The following is an 18377-nucleotide window of genomic DNA, read 5'->3' as shown; positions in this document are numbered from 1 at the left end:
TTTCAGGGTTCACGTCTGGGTCAAATCTACCACGCAAGACTGCGTACAATGTATGTCATGTAGCTCCCTAAAAGAACACTTGTTTACGAAAAACATCATACCATCCCCGAATTGTTCCTGCGGTGCCATTGAGAACTCAACACATTANTAGACAAACTATATACAGAAGTTGGATGGAATAAATTAATAGACCGTAGACTTAATCATAAATTGTTACAATTCCATAAAATGTTTTATCAAAATACTCCAGAGTATCTGTATAATCTCTTACCTAATTCAGTTAGTGATGTTCATAGTTATAATACCAGACTTTCTGACCCATCATGTCTGTCACCTATTCTTTGTAAAACAAATATTTATCTAAATGCATTTCTTCCTTCTGCTGTAAACAATTGGAATTCTCTTCCATTACATATTAGAAATAACCCTTCCATTTCCCATTTAAAAGCCTTTCTGAAATCTAATAGTAAATCATGTCCACCTTCATACTACTTTCAGGGTTCACGTCTGGGTCAAATCTACCACGCAAGACTGCGTATGTCATGTAGCTCCCTAAAAGAACACTTGTTTACGAAAAACATCATACCATCCCCGAATTGTTCCTGCGGTGCCATTGAGAACTCAACACATTATTTGCTAAAATGTAATAAATATACAGCACTTAGACAGCTTCATATTCTGAGTTTGCCCTATCAACTATCAACTAATCTTTTAATCTTTGGTGATGACTCTCTAACCCATCAAGATAACACTACGATTTTTCTAGCCGTCCAAAATTATATACTCAAAACTAAAAGATTTCAAATAAACGAATAGTCCTTAACAATTTCATTTTGACATATATATATATATATATATATGTATGTTGTGTTGCATTCGTTTTACTACTATGTTTTAACATGTATTTGGACTTATATATGCTTATTCAGTGATTTTGCCATTGCATTTCTTGATACCATATTATGTCACTAACTCGCCATGATTATGGTTGTTTGATAAAAGTGATATGTTACCTTGAAAGAGCAGGACGTACCAGGGACGAGGCGGGAAAGTGTTTTATGGACTTATATTTGATAAGTGTGATGGCTAGTATGTGAACTGCAACGTTTTTAATAATCATGGCGGTGCTTTGTGACATACTAATTTTGTCAATAGTTGATTTAGTGGCGATTTATTCTATGTAACTTGTATATACATTTTAACCTTTTTCGAGTGTCCACTTACAGGACTGCTGACATTTTCATCTACTATTCCATTGTTATATTTTACAGAATCGTGTTCCACATACTCATCGCAATAGAGCAATATGATATTACCATCTGATGATCATATGTATATTGATATGTTATTCATTCCTGGTTTCCACTGCATACCAATCCATTACCCCCTCCCCTATTCCCGTAATTATTCTATTGTACATATTACTTCATTCTTGTAGCTAGTGTTGAAAAGCTGATTACTAAGCAGGTAACAAATTTACATAAGTGTCACGACACTTGTTTTTGTTTCCTTTTCTGTTTTATAAAACATGTATTTCGATGTATTGTCAAACAAAATTTGAATAAAACAACGTTTAAACCAAAGAATAGATCTTTCGATCCATGTGCGACATGTGTGTGAAAGTGACGATTTGTTTCTAAAATATCAGTTTGAAAAGCGGCCCAGGCGCGGGTCGCTTATTTCCCGCATATTATAGAGGGCCGGAGTTCTGACGTTAATCGACGACAGACCGATATAAAAAAAGTGGATAAAACGTCAGAATAATTCGGACTAAGTTCCTGTAAATCTGTTACTTAATGTCATAGTTCTTATACATCTGTTATTTGATGTCATACATGTAGTTCCTGTAAATCTGTAATTTGCTGTCATCGTTCGTATAAATCTGTTATTTACTGTCATTGTTCCCGGTACGTTTATATGTTAACACAGGTACCTGATATGTCTGCTGAAAAAACAAGTACTGGGATCTTTGAGGTTGTCTCGGCAAGGATGTGTGTTACTCGAAAGTGGGAGTAGTACTTTGTCAGTTCCTTGTAGTATCAGCAACTTTCTAATAAGACATGTACATGATGGATTTTAATTGTTGTGTCTGTGCTTCATCTGATCAACGTGACACATTGTGTGAAACAACAAGTTCCAGCGGATAACAGAAGAAAATAAATCACAACACAAGAGCATGATGAAAAATTACATTTTAATATGTACAGGATAAAACTATGTTAACATGATTAATGGTATCAACCTTGTTTACTTGGCTCATTACACAGGGGGCAGGTATCAGTTACTTATCATTGTCCGATCGTTTTACGTCAGTTGCTCAGTGTCTGGTCGAATGTTTTGAACTACTTTATGAAAAAACACTGACTTATAACGTCGAGCTATAACATAAACACTTTTGTCTTTCGCTTTAGAAAAATAACCGCAGTAAGATGTCACGTTAGAAAAATTACCGACGTATGATGTCGCGTTAGAAAAATTACCGGGGTATGATGTCGGGGTATGATGTCGCGATATAAAATAACCATATCATGATGACTCGTTAATATATAACCAAAATCTGATGTCGCGTTATAAAAATAACCACATTATGATGTCGCGTTATAAAAATAACCACAATATGATGTCGCGTTAAAAAAATAACCGCAGTTTGATGTCGCGTTATAAAGGTTACCACATCATGATGTCGTGCTATGAAAATATTCACATCATGATATCGCGTTATAAAAGTAACCACGATATGATGTCGCGTAATAAAGATAACCACATTTTTATGTCGCATTTCAAAAAATAACAAGGTGTGAACTGGCGTTATAACAACGGCTGTGTATATTATTGCGTTACACTGTATAACAATAAAACCGACAACAAAACTCTTGTACTCTGGGATATGTCTAACATTGTTTGTGATGCGGTGTTAAGTTTGGTTAGGAGACACGTTATGGTATGGATCTTCAGTCTTTCAACTTTTCGCATCACACTAGCATTTACCCAGATACTATTATATGTCATAATGTCTCTGTTCTCTTGTGACGACAGGTACTTGTAGAGATTTGAGGGCATTTCACACTGTATGAAGCTACACTTCTGTAGTAATTCTATCATCAAAACACAAATCGGAAGCCAGTTATAAGTATATCTGTGTCGATTCAACACATTTCTTGCATTCAAGGTTAGCAGATATTAATTACTTGATGTTCTTGTTTGATCGCCTAAAGCAGATATAGGAACGCAAGTTATACTACTTTGGACACGGCTGTCAAAGACGTGTGTCGTCGTTTTCAAATCCGACGTTCTTTCCAATGGTGTCGCCTTTTTGGTCGTCTGTTTGATGAGTGTAGCCATGAGAGTGGTCTTTATTGGTCTTGTCACGACAGGAACAAACTGATGAATCAAACCTTGGACAGAACGGGATGTATTTCGGCCAAGACATCTTATCTAGGAGAGGTTGTATCAGTGGCAAGTCGTACACCGACAGACCAGCCGTGTTACTGGAAGAGCTAACATCCTGGCTGCGCCATTTTGTCAGACCTCGCTCTTCTGGTGTACCTATGAGAAAGGGAAGAGGGAATAACATCTAAGGGGAATACTCGTTAATTCAAAGAAAACTTTGTTAGCTTCTTCTGTAAATACCAAATACTCATCTTTCCAATGACCAGTCGGTAGGCATACGTTACATGTACTCAGTAGCTACTAGTATTTTTACCTGTACACATTTTGTAAAGTAAGGGAAATAACTCGGTAGAGTCGATCTTCCCCGACCACGTAAATTACCCCCGCGCGTATAGTTTTGACCTTCACATCGCGTAATTTTCACCCAGCGTAAATAACCACGTTTACAGTAACAGAAATATACGCACACGAACATACCAGATCACCGGAAAATACCAATCAAACAACAATAATAAACAATAGCTAAAACGTTAAGTATCGTTATTGTATAGAAGAAATTCTGAAGGCCACAAAGTAGACCATAAACAAATATCGGCGAGACGCCATTTTGGTTTTTAAACCTTGGTCACTTTACAGCAACGACATGTTTCAACTACAGTACAAGCACTAGGATCATCAGACAATACAATCGAGGTCAGGAACTTGATTGCCCAAGTAAATTACTGCTGTTCCAAAAAACCCTGCTATTATGTCATAACCGGTTATTAAATATCTCCTGAAACAATCTAGATCAATAGGTTAATGGCTTTTTCCTTCAGTTTGTTACATTCATCATGACTTTCGATAGACTTCTTTATTGAGACATTGAACGGAAGTAAAATTTATCTATTGGTCAGACACGGATCGTCACATGTGGAAATACAATCAAGGGTATCTAAGTTTATGTTTGACGGGGGGAGTATACTGTTACAACACTAACCGGGTATTTAAGTTTATGTTTGACGAGAGTATACCGTTATAACACTAACCGAGCATTTAAGTTTATGTTTGACGGGAGTATACTGTTTTAACACTAACCGGGTATTTATGTTTGACGGGAGTATACTGTTACAACACTTATCGGGTATTTATGTTTGACGGGAGTATACTGTTACAGCACTTACCGGGTTTTTAGGTTTGACGGGAGTATACTGTTACAACACTTACCGGGTATTTAAGTTTGACGGGAGTATACTGTTACAACACTTATCGGGTATTTAGGTTTGACGGGAGTATACCGTTACAGCACTTACCGGGTATTTAGGTTTGACGGGCGTATACTGTTACAACACTAACCGGGTATTTAAGTTTAGGTTTGACGAGAGTATACTGTTACAACACTTACCGGATATTTAGGTTTGACGGGAGTATACTGTTACAACACTTACCGGGTATTTAGGTTTGACCGGAGTATACTGTTACAACACTTATCGGGTATTTAGGTTTGACGGGAGGAACTGTTACAACACTTACCGGGTAGTTAGGTTTGACGGGAGTATACTGTTACAACACTAACCGGGTATTTAAGTTTAGGTATGACGAGAGTATACTGTTACAACACTTACCGGGTATTTAGGTTTGACGGGAGGTACTGTTACAACACTTACCGGGTATTTAGTTTTGACGGGAGTATACTGTTACAACACTTACCGGGTATTTAGGTTTGACGGGAGAATACTGTTACAACACTTACCGGGTATTTCGGTTTGACGGGAGTATACTGTTACAACACTTACCGGGTATGGTGTTATCTAACACAAATCCAAGCACTCCACCAACAAGCATGCTCGTGCTGAGGAGAACTGTCATTATCTGGTCTACGATATCACTTCCTGTGAAAACAATTCAAAATATTACTTTGTAACACATTGTGTATTTAATTGTATCACAAGAGTACCATTTAGTCCTAAAACAGAAGATATACAGACGTCTGTGTGTTTACGTTACGTATACCATATATTGACACACAGTGCCGCATGGAAACAGTGTCAACAGTACAGTGATTTTTAAAGGAGTTGTGGTGAGTTTCATAAAAAAAAAACTTTGATGAAAAAGGAACGAATTTGAGTTTTCTGTCATAGTATAACAAGAGTACCGCAGGGCGGAACAATATACGCCCGTCGAATGCCATATAGTGTTATATATTATCTTGCATTGAAATAAGATTTGCATCACCTTAAGAGTGGCTAGCTAGCATGCTATAAATAGCACCTTTCATTACAAAGTCAATGTCCGATTTTCTTTAATTTTCCAACAGTTTAAGGAAAACAAGTAATCAAAAGATAAGTCTCCAACTCATTAAACACAACTTGATATCATGATTAAAAATCCTACCAAGTTTCAAAGAAATCGATAGAAAACTGTAGAAGGAGATCTCCGGACGAGATTCAAGTACGAGAAATAAAGTAAGGGCAATAACTTCGGCAAAATAGTAGAATCATTTTTTTTTCGAAGAAACATAACTATATATCGTGACTATAACGATTTCCAAGTTTCAAAGAAATTGGTCGAAAAAAAGCAGGAGGAAATCTCGGGACAAAAATCAAATACTGAAATGAACAAAGGGCAATCACGTTTGCAAAGATAATCGAATCAAAATTCTGTTTGTGCAAACACAACTTCATATCATGATTATAAAGCCTACCAAGTTTCAAAGAAATCGTAACAAATATTGAAATAAACAAAGGGAAATAACTTTTGCAAACATTGTCAAATGAAATTTCTTTTCATCGAAACACAACAACATGTCATGATAATAAAGCCTAACAAGTTTCAAAGAAATCGTAACAAATATTGAAATAAACAAAGGGAAATAACTTTTGCAAAAATAGTTGAATCAAACTTCTTTTCATGGAAACACAACTTCATATCATGATTATAAAGCCTACCAAGTTTCAAAGAAATCGTTCAAAACATGTAAGAGAAGATCTCCGGACCAAAAATCAAATTCTGAATAAACAAAGGGCATTACATGTAACTTTTGCAGGAATAGCCGCATCAAAATTCTTTTTGGGGAAACACAACTTCATATCATGATTATAATGAATACCAAGTTTCAAAGAGATCGGTAGAAAAATGTAGGAGGAAATCGCCGGACAAAAATCAAGTACTGAAATGAACAAAGGGCAATCACGTTTGCAAAATCAAAATTCTGTTTGTGCAAACACAACTTCATATCATGATTATAAAACCTACCAAGTTTCAAAGAAATCGTAACAAATATTGAAATAAACAAAGGGAAATAACTTTTGCAAAAATTGTCAAATGAAATTTCTTTTCATGGAAACACAACAACATGTCATGATAATAAAGCCTAACAAGTTTCAAAGAAATCGTAACAAATATTGAAATAAACAAAGGGAAATAATTTTTGCAAAAATAGTTGAATCAAACTTCTTTCCATGGAAACACAGCTTCATATCATGATTATAAAGCCTACCAAGTTTCAAAGAAATCGTTCAAAACATTTAAGAGGAGATCTCCGGACCAAAAATCAAATACTGAAATAAACAAAGAGCATTACATGTAACTTTTGCAAGAATAGTCGCATCAAAATTCTTTTTGGGGAAACACAACTTCATATCATGATTATAATGAATACCAAGTTTCAAAGAGATCGGTAGAAAAATGTAGGAGGAGATATCCGGACAAACAAAAATTTACGCCGGACGGACGAACGGACGACGCCATACCATAATACTCCCGTCAAATTTGACGAGCGTATAAAAAAGGGACAGGTGGGGGTTGGGGTGGGGGTGTGTGCTTTCATTTTCGACATTGTCGTGAGTCTAATAGTCACAATAGTTGACATGGTGTTTAAAGCATAGAGAAGGGAATCAACTCCAACGCTCCTGGAATTACTGTACTCTAATCCCGACCATATTGGAATTTGCTGAAATTGTATACATGTAGAAATATCGTAAAGTGGAACAGCAACAATCGCCAAGAACTAAAAACTAAGTGTACCTCTTCAAAGACAGATACATGTACATATACCAACTGTGTCTGTTTACATTTGTGCTTGATCCACCGGGGATCGAACCCGCGATTCCATACTTCCTAGTTGGACGCTCTACCACTGAGCTAACGGGAAATTCCCTCTAGCTCAAAGCTAGGAGACGGCCGTAATCCTATGTACAATTTAAAAATGCCCCAGTAAAGTTGTACTGGTTTAGTAAAACCTTGTATCGTCACCCCTGTCTTACCGATAAAAATGCTCATTCCAATACACTACATACCGGTATTGATGACATTGCTGTGATTTGCCATCCAGTAGGGAAAAGACAGCCCGAAGAATAGCGATATTCCTACTATAAATATATTACGTGATGAACTCATGTCGACATACTGCAGGTTTGACAGTCCCACTGCTGTTATCATACCTGTAATATAATAAGACAATATGTTATCATACCTGTAATATAATAACAAAACATGTTATCATACCTGTAATATAATAACACAATATGGTATCATACCTGTAATATTATAACAAAATATGTTATCATACCTGTAAGATAATTAAGCAAATGTTATCTTACCTGTTACATACCATTAACAAAAGTTAATACCTGTAAATTAACGACAACACAAACTTTATATCACCTTCAATACACGTATATCACAATAACAAACGATAGCATACCTGTAACAAAACAATAAAACGACTGTGGTCTCAGATATAGTTTTAACACTAAGACAAATAAGCTGTTACCTTCAATATAATATATAGAAAGTCGTTATTTAACCTGTAATATACGCAATAACACGACTGTTATCTCACATGTAATATAACAATGACAGATATGTTATATTACGTGCTATTATATAACTGTCATTTTCCCCTCACACTGATTGGTCAAAACACCTCTTATAGGTCTAAATATATTGCGATGTTACCCCGAAACCTACAGAATCCGTGCATGCGAGGTGAATATAACAGTCCAAAACCCCGTCGGGCGCCTCACGGGTGAATATTACAATCTAGTAACCTGTGCTGCAATTTTTGACCAATCAGAAGCACGGATTGTCGTTGCCTCACTGGAGAGAAAATGGCAGACGAAAGATTTTAGTCACGTGGCATTAGAAGGCGGGGCTATCAAAAAACTAGAGTAAAACAGAGTAAGTTTGAAAAAATATGTTTTTAGTGATTGTATTGGTTGTTTGAGGCATGTAATCTATGTTCATCTTGTGCAAAAAAGAATAGATCTTTCGATCAATGTGAGACATGTGTGTGAAAGTGACGATTTGTTTCTAAAATATCAGTTTGAAGTGCGCTCCGGGCACGGGTCGCATATTTCCCGCATATTATAGAGGGCCGGAGTTCTGACGTTAATCGACGACAGACCGATATGAAAAAAGTCGATAAAACGTCAGAATAATTGGGACTACTCGAGCATTACCGTTACACTGTACTGTATTTTTACCTTTAAAGTTTACTTTCAATGCATATAAATTGTTAAATTAAATAAATAGTAAATTTGTTGAGTTTCTCACATTTCCTCACATTACCAGTAGGGTATTTCTGATCTTACTAACAGCTCATATAAGGCCATTCTAATTGCACAGACACATATTCTGTTTAGGCAGAATTTCATTGCAGGTGCCATAATCATGGCGAAATATGCGAAGTATGGATTGGTGCTACACATGGTTAAGTTTATAAAAATGTCATATGATAAAACAGTTATTGACCTATTTGCAGGTGAATAGAGGATTTATCAATATTTTTTACCGGCCTCGGGAAATATCACCTTCTCTGGTTAATAAATCCTCGTATTCACCTGAAAATAGGTCAATAATTGTATATTATATAACAATAACACGGTCGTTGTCTCACCATCAACATGCAACTAACAATCACATGTCTGTTATCTCACATGTGAATGTTGTAACCCCATGAAACTATATGAAGTGTATATATCTGCATGACCTCTGTGAACTGTTTGACCTTGTGTTCGTGTAACCCTTATATCGTGTATGGCCCGGTATGATCCTGTAAACTATATAATCGATCTGACCCCGTTAACTATGTGACCTGGTGTATGTGTGACCCTGTGAACTATAAAAAATCAATATGACCCTTGTAAACAATATCTCTGGAATGCATTACGGTCCCTCATATTCAACTTGAAGCCCTACGGCTCATAAGCATATCAGTGATATGAAATACCAAATCATTATAACATCATGAATGAAGCATAATCTTCTACATCGCATGTATATATATATAGTACCTATAAATGGACAGTATAATGCTTTAAATTACTATACAGTACAAGATAAATAAATTATCGGAAGATGGACAGCTATCGGAAAACAGATAAGGTGACAACATTTTCTTTGCATAGTATCAACCGGGGCTCAATAAAGAATATGTTAATTACAAAAAAAAATTCAGGCATACAATTTGTATACAGTGGTGTAGTCAGGGGATGGACAAAACAATATGTGTAAACCTGGAGATAAACAAGTACTCAAACACAATAACCTAAGGTTGGAATCTAGACCGTTCTAACCAACTTGATTGCAGATACTTCCCTAGAGTAACGCCTCATGTCATTTCCGAATTCCGCCATCTTTTTACCATAAACTAACAATAAATGTGATATCAAATGATGCGGCCCGTGGGCCATTTACAGAGGTGAATGGGACTTACAATGTAGCTTTGTACTTTGTGAGTTTGCGTGACCTTACCAAAAACTATCATGAACACTCCGCCTATTACTGGGTCTGGGATGGTGACGAAAAGGGCGCCGAACTTTCCGAAACAGCTGAGTAATATCATGATTATGCCCCCAACCTGCACAACACGGAGACTGCCAACCTGATCATGGTAGAAAAAAATACAGCATTAATACAGCATGTATAAGAATCATACGGTCAATAGTCTACTGTACCAACGGGACTTTTTATTTCTTTATTATGATTGGGACACTTTTTTTTTACCTTACTGATCACATGGGTTTCGGTTACCTTGGTGATGCCGATAGCTCCAACATTCTCACTGTATGACGTAGTGCCGTTCCCTGACCCCCACGCGCCGGCCAGGATACAACCAATACCCTCCATTCCGATACCTGAAATAACACGACCAAATAGTTTGAGACGATAGAAATATTGAAGCAGTTGTCTGTGCGCCGAAAGAGGTAAGTCACAAACGTGACTTCCGGTATGAGAATTTTGAAGTGAGCTACATGTTTTAAAAAGAATCTAAAGGTTAATACATGTTTACAATCTGGCATTATAATGTTTGAGAACAACCAGTTCTAGCTGACATAGAGACACTATCTCTGCAGCACATATATCTTTATTTTCTCAGTGCTGAACTCTGAACCCGGAAGTAAATAACTGTGGTTTTAGTCCACGTACCTCTATTGACAGCGTGTACCGGAGGGGGCGGTGCTCCGGATAGTCTTGCACATGCGTAGTAATCCCCAACAGACTCCATCATGGACGCCAGAACTCCCGCTAACATTCCGAACACTCCAGCAAAACTCACAGTCGGGACACCCCACTGGCCTGCCAACACAAGGGGAATAACTCCGATATTCAATACTTTTCACTGAGCCGTCATAATGTCATACTACATACAATAGTTAAAATCGTAACGATAAAAAGAAATATTCCTTCCGGTTTTACGTGTGTTACTTATGTTAAGAAAAGAATCATCGTTAAAAGTCCTTAGTTTTCTTACATTGTTGATTACACGTTTGAATTTTATATATTATATGTACAAAAGGGTCTCTAAGGATGAATCTGAAATTGTAGCCTATTTACACATCTATTTCATTGTTTTTAATATACAATAAAAGTCACTGATTGCGATGTGTTTCAAGTCCAACACAAAAGCTCATACATGAGCAATTGGTATCTTGTATCAAGAGTGACGGAGAAAGGTAAAAGATGTAGATTTTCGTCGTCTTTGACGACGTTTCGGGAACATTTGAGGCCTACCTTGACGTCAAGCTTACTTGTATAAGGGAAGCGGAAGCAGTGAGCGTCTCAGCTTACCTGGGTAAGTGAGCCGTAACCACTGAGCTTACCAAGGTTAAGGAAGCGGAACCAATATACATCCGATATAACCTAGGTGAGGGAAGCGGAACCAATGAGCGTCCGAGCCTACCTGGGTAAGGGAAGTGTAACCATTGAGCTTACATGGGTAAAGGAAGCGGAACCACTGATCTTACCTGGGTAAAGGAAGCGGAACCAATACGCATCCGAGATTACCTGGGTAAGGGAAGCGGAACCAATAAGCGTCCGATATTACCTGGGTAAGTGTTGTGTAACCACTAGGCGCCTGGACATACCTGGATAAGGGAACCAGAACCATTGAAAATGTGAGCTTACATGTACCTGGGTAAGAGGAGCGGAACCACTGAGCGTCTGAACTTACCTGGATAAGGGAAGCGGAACCATTGAGCGTCTGAGATGACGCTGATCTTGGTATCGGTTCGACTTTTGTATCCCCAGCCTGTACTTTCGTCGGGGAAGGCTCCCGCCGCCGTCAGTATAGCACAGATTCCCCACGCCACCACCATCGCCAATAGCACCTACAGAACGTCGACACAGTAAGACGTCATCATCATCATGAACAGTAACACCGACGTCAAGAATTCACGAGATCACAAAACATGAACACAACTATCATACATGTGATCAATCTATATATTTACATTTGCTCTGCATCCTTTCATTGCATTGCATTGCATTGCATTGAGAAGGCGAATGTTGTTATGAGACTATAACAACATTTGCTATTGCAACGTCATCAATATCTATTGTGACGTCATCAATTTCATTGTTGTAAGGACTTTTAAAATATTTTGTTCAAACAATGGTTTGAAATAACTAAATAACGCGTAAATGTATACTCTATTAAATTGTAACTATAAATGACGAATATTTTAACAAATATTGTTATGGCCCTATAACACAAATTTCTATTGCTGACAAGCTTACATAAAGTCCTGCCAGGCTTTATTTAGTTTGTCATCAATAGCAATGTGTGCTATAGGAATGTGTGTTATAGGACCATAATATAATTTGCTTAAACATTCATTGCTTAAATCACTGGAACAAGAAATTGGACTTGAGTACAGAATCTGAGTTTGACCATAAGAACAGCTTCATGAATAAGGGCCAAGGTCGGGTAATCATGAAACCGTTTTCACGCTAAAATTCAGACTCGGTGTCCATGCCCAGTTTTTTTATCCCGAAGATAACGTTCTTGAGAGATATATAGCCAAGTACCGTTTTTAATGTCCGAATGTCTGGACTTGACTTGTTGAAAGTGTTATATGCTTTATGTGAGTTACCAGAAATTTGGTTTGAGTACAAAATGCATGCTTAAGCATGAGAACGGATTCATGAATACGGCCTCTGGTTATTGAATCTTGTCATCGAATTGTTAGACACCTAGGCAGCTAAATGATCAAGAAAATAATAAACACAGGAATGACTTATCATACAATACGAAATAGTCTAATGGTTACCTACTGGTATGAGTTTGAAGATTGGAAGTTTGTACGTGCCACACCCCTTTCCCCGCTGGTACTGACATACCGGTATGTTGACCTCACGCAGATACTGAGAAAATAGTGCTATCAAAAACATAGTCCTGTAAGAAAAATTAACAAGTTTAAGTTCCTTTACTTTTTAATGCTGTATGTTATTAGCAATCTCTAACTCTCTAAAATTGCGCTGAACTCAGGCTAACGTTCTGTTGACGTTTCATTTCTGAAAAGTATATTCATTGACAACATGATGATTTGTATCTTAATCGCACATAGCGATATGTTTACGTCACTGTTGACATGGAGACATAAAATGTGTCTCAATAAATGTCCATCCATCGACTATTTACTATGCAGAACGATGCTTAACAAGTGATGATAGCGCATGCGTTACCACGTGACAGGTACGTCACTCACATCAGGGCGATATACCACTGCTCCGACGCCAGATTGGCAGCAGCTGGAAACAGCGATAGACCAATCAGCGTAACGGTGGGAGTGACTGCCAGAGGGCCAATCACGCGCAACACAACGCCTACAGCGCCACTGAAGCCGATCACAACCTGGAACAGCGAGGCGACCATGATGGCTCCTTGGATCTGAAACAGGCACGTGACATCTTTGAAAACAATTTTCATTCCTATCTAATGTCTATGTTGTTTATTACTGTAATTTTATAACTAGCCTTCTAAGGACAATGGGCCTAATATGACATGTATAAAACGTATGCTGTCTTAAGTTACAGAACATCCATAGCACGTACATCGCACGTCCACAGCACTTTCACAGTACGTTGTTCACAGCATGAACACAGCACGTAATCAACACGAACACAGCACGTTCGCAGCACTTTCACAGTAAGTTTACAGCATGAACGCACCACGTACATCGCAAGTTCACAGCACTTTCACAGTATGTTTACAGCACGAACACAGCACGTAAACAACACGAACACAGCACGTTCATCCCAATTCATGTACGTCGTGCATACACAGTACAACACAGCAAATATTTAGCAAGTACTGCATCGCACATACACCTCACGTACACAGTTCGTATACAGTACGAAATCAGCACGTGCAAAGTACGTTATCAATCATTCCACGCAGTATATTTCTGAGTTAAGATGACGTAATAATACATTACGGTTTGAGTAAGCATACGTTACCTCCCTAAGTCTGGAGTACCAGATCTCTCTGTGCTCGGGACTACCATAGTTGGGGAGGTCAGTCAAATTCACCAGACCTAGTATCCAAAATTAAACGAGACAAACATTATGGTGGAATTTATATGCAACAAATGTATAGCAATGCCACGAAATATATATATAACGACATTTATATGGTTTTCATATCACTATGAATGACAGGACCCAATCGTTAACGTCATTATTTTGTCACTGATTTGGCTAGCGCTGTATGCTGTTCCAGAACTGGTCACTCCTTAACAAAACGCGTCGAAAATTGGAAACATAGCGATAAAACTCGCACAACGAGATTAAACAGAATGATGGTAAAGATAAGCCTTGGACTGTTTTCAGCTTTCAGTCATTGATGACATGGAGTCTAATCAGACACAGACACAGTTGTGTTTATTTGAGATTTCCATTTGTCCAGTTGCAATTTCCCCTTGATATTGGAGGTATAAGTGGGTTCTAAATAGTTGATAAGTTGGGTGCAGAATTGTTTTTCGCGCTTGGGTTTATACCATGTCTTACGCCTGGGCAGTAATTCATATTCGGAGTTAAAGTGACCAGTCTGGGGATTTTATCACTTCCTTTATCGCCACGACAGGCGTTCTCGGGTTGAGAAACGTTGCCGAGGACCTGGTGAAATGTCTAGGAGACGTACCTTTTTCAGCTTCTGTGTAGGGACACGACCACTGCGGTAAGGCCAGGATAGACTGAGTAGGGACAAGGAACGCGAACGTAGCGCCCTGTATGATCGGTAATCTGTAACAAATGCATCATAAAATACCCATTATGGGATGTAAACAGTTTAAAGCAGATCATTGATATCATATATTTATTTGATATAACTATTATGAATAAATATTAATAAAGAAATAGACTGCACATCATTAAAAGTAATAGCCAAAGCGTGCACGTGCGTCGGTGACGTCAAGAGTGACGTTGTACATGACGCTGGTGCAGTCTATAGGAGTGCACATAGACCAACACGAGGAAAGTCGTGTTTCGCAATGTAAGAATGACATCATGAATGACGTTTTACCTGATTCCAAACGTAGTCTGCAAAAGTGTGCAAATACCGGACACAAAGAAGATAGTGTTGATGAGTTCCCCTAGTCCAATCCTGTCCTCCGCTACACAGAGCGCCTTATACAGGACCAATGGCACAGATATAGTGGAGCCGAACGCCGTCAGATAATGCTGTAAGACACAAAAACGCCATCAGGTAAAGCTGTAAGACACAACAACGCCGTCAGGTAATGCTGTAAGACACAACAACGCCGTCAGGTAATGCTGTAAGACAATGTAATATTACTACATGTACACACAACGTAAGGTAATATTATAACGCATGACGTTACATTTAAGGATTGAATTTCATTTTGACGGCGTATACGGTGGTATATTTACATTTGCCCCCGCGCCGACCCATTACAACAGTGTTAGAGGGCAAGTGTAATTATATAGGCTATAATTACAACTGCTCGACTATAATTACAACTGCCTGTTTCAGGTGTAGGAATATGTAAACAAACAAAATGGCCGCCTGAAATGTATTTTGAGGCAGGGCAAATGGTTTTTGTAGGAATATGTCTTAAAAAGAAAAATATGTAAATATAAAAAATACCTGGTTGTCTGGATGTAATTATTGTTGATATAATTACAAGTGGCCTCTGGCAAATCCCATAAAACCCGCTAGGGTTTTATCGTAGATTTGCCAGAGGCCACTTGTAATTATGTCAACAATAATTACATCCAGACAACCAGTTATTGTTTAAATGAACGCAGTTGTCAACGAACATATACATCAAATAATTCTGGAAAAGGCGTCATAATGTGGAGCTATAACGCATATCAGCATGAACATGTCCTGCTTTAACACGCGTCGTCAGAGTATCAAGAAATAACAAGCGTCACGTAATGTTACATACGTAAAGCACATATATCTACCACAAAGTGGTGCTATACCCAAATATGGCGTCACTAAACCTGCAACTTTGCAACAATATGTGGCATAGGTATGGACTTGGGATGGACTTGGGTGGTGTTCGTTACGAAGACTTAATGGTTGAAATGGAGCTAGAGTAGGAATTGTGAAAAGAATATTTTGTGGATATATATCGACGTCATGTGGATGGAAAATAAATTATGTGAAAAGTAAATATCAATTTAGCGAGTTCTTCCTGTGTTAAAGCTTATATGAGTACTTGTCAATATAAACGAACTGTGTATTAAATCGTAAACCATGACTGTATATAGTTGATGACATATTTCGATTTCACACTCGGATCAAAGACGCATGTCCACTGAGCCACCCGAGGGAGGTAGAGTCACCGTGATCAGGTCACATGACATTTCAGTCAGATAAAACTGTCCTCGAGTGGCCCAACCATCAATGGACGCCGTCTTCACATGACCTTTGCTGTTACGAGAACGTTAAAACCTAAACAAACGAGTAAACCTACTTGATATATTACAACAGCGTTTATTATACAGAAATAGTCACTACCGCCATCCCTTCTTGCTGAACGTCATGTACCAATTTCAACAACTCCGGTTTGTCTCGGTCAGGGAACAGAATTAATGACCTTCCTCACTTTGCAAATTCCAATCATCGATACAAAAAGCAAAATATTGAAAGAAAGAAGCAAGGAAAAAAAGAGAGCGGGTGAAAATAAAAACCCAAATGGACACATGGCAGGAGATACTTTTGGCCGCGTTCGTGTTCCCTTGTATCTGTAATCTACATTACTTGTTGCGCCCAATGCAGTGATTTTTCATGATCACTTGAACAACGTCACACCGCAGAATACAGCTGCCATACTTTGTAACACGAAGCTAAACCCGCATAGCTCCCCTGCAACACCGTAGATACTGATGTTACGGTGTATTGTAAACCACTACCGCTGGTGCGACAACTTAGCTGTTACATTGTCTGACATCACCCCCGCCGCTTGGTAATAATCGGTGAGTGCGGATCAAACGGTTCCACCGTACAAAATGGCGTCGGGCCGATTGTCAATGGAACAGTATCGTCTGCCTACAGCTGATGTACACATGCCGTTCTAAGACCAAGCCAAATAATGTTCCGTTTTGTTACAGTGATAAGAAGATACGACGGCTAAGGAACAGAATGTAAACAAATTCTAGGAAATCTATATTAAATAATGGAAAATATTTCACCCATTATAATTTCTCACTTTTCGCCCCAGAACAAGGAGGCGAAATCGACACAAGAGCGAAACTTAAATATATAGGGTTTAAAAGTTTAAAAAAAAAAACACAGAAGAACTTTAGTCAAAGTGACAGACAGACGGTCCCATATTGATATCCCCTCTTGTGAAGCCTATAGTTAACAATGAGTAGTTTCTTCTATAAACAAAATTCCACTAGTTACATGTATGAGTTCTGCCTCCAGGTAAAATAATCCTTCGACAGCAATGGGGGGTATACTCGTGTAACGATTCCTTTTGTTTACATTGAGAGGGGCCCTCTAGTATAAATACCCTCTAACACTAGCTAATGGCGTCCTCTGGTATCAAACCAAATCATCAGCCATGATAATGCCCTCTGGTATAAAACTTATTCAATAGCAATAGGTGGCCCTCTGGTAAAAAAAAACCACCGTCATCAGCAATGAGTGGCACCCTCTGGTATAAAACCCCGTCATCAGCAATAAATGGCGCGCATTGGTATAAAACCCCGTCATCAACAATAAGTGGCGCCCTCTAGTATAAAACCCCACCATCAGCAATAAGTGGCACCCTCTGGTATAAAACCCCGTCATCAGCAATACTTGGCACCCTCTGGTATAAAACCCCATCATCAGCAATAAGTGGCGCCCTCTGGTATAAAACCCCGTCATCAGCAATAAATGGCGCGCATTGGTATAAACCACTATCATCAGCAATGAGTATCGCCTTTTTGTATAAAACCAATCATCGACAATGAGTGAACAAACTGCAATGAGTGGCGCCCCCTGGTATATACAAAAATCTTCTCCCCGAGTCATAGAGCTCCGTCTATTGGACACCACCTCCGTCAGATAAATCAATGGTAGTTTGTTAAACTTTATGTCTACTAGAAATAAGGGATTCTCTCTTACATCAAACTTAAAAGATGTGACCTCTTGAATTACATAATTGGCCAACAGTAATTATTGGCGACCCTGAGCAAATGCCTGCGTATTCTTCTCCCTAGTCACATATTAACTGACACAGTTAGCACTATAAACTAAAAACTGG

The 18377-nt window shown here is 38.3% G+C and overlaps 1 protein-coding gene across 4 annotated transcripts in view; it reads right to left on the bottom strand.

Annotated features, from left to right (window-relative positions):
• Positions 1-2177: 2177 nt before the first annotated feature.
• Positions 2178-18377, bottom strand: part of LOC110454043 (solute carrier family 23 member 1-like) — a 73338-nt gene continuing 57138 nt past the window's right edge. For all 4 annotated transcript variants that reach the window (XM_021503374.1, XM_021503373.1, XM_021503376.1 and 1 more), the window contains exons 4-15: positions 15176-15333; positions 14795-14895; positions 14113-14189; positions 13362-13543; positions 12928-13048; positions 11825-11981; positions 10801-10950; positions 10405-10508; positions 10126-10255; positions 7668-7811; positions 5166-5261; positions 2178-3546 (exon numbers count right to left, since the gene is read on the bottom strand). In XM_021503374.1, the coding sequence (XP_021359049.1) occupies positions 3257-3546; positions 5166-5261; positions 7668-7811; positions 10126-10255; positions 10405-10508; positions 10801-10950; positions 11825-11981; positions 12928-13048; positions 13362-13543; positions 14113-14189; positions 14795-14895; positions 15176-15333 (1710 nt within the window). In that variant the 3' untranslated portion in view covers positions 2178-3256. The remainder of the gene's footprint in view (positions 3547-5165; positions 5262-7667; positions 7812-10125; positions 10256-10404; positions 10509-10800; positions 10951-11824; positions 11982-12927; positions 13049-13361; positions 13544-14112; positions 14190-14794; positions 14896-15175; positions 15334-18377) is intronic.

The sequence above is a fragment of the Mizuhopecten yessoensis genome, unplaced genomic scaffold, assembly GCF_002113885.1.
Source record: "Mizuhopecten yessoensis strain PY_sf001 unplaced genomic scaffold, ASM211388v2 scaffold7645, whole genome shotgun sequence".
In the NCBI taxonomy this organism is placed as follows: Eukaryota; Metazoa; Mollusca; class Bivalvia; order Pectinida; family Pectinidae; genus Mizuhopecten; species Mizuhopecten yessoensis.
The sequence above is the reverse complement of the archived record's forward strand: the minus strand, read 5'-3'. Positions and strand labels throughout refer to the sequence as shown.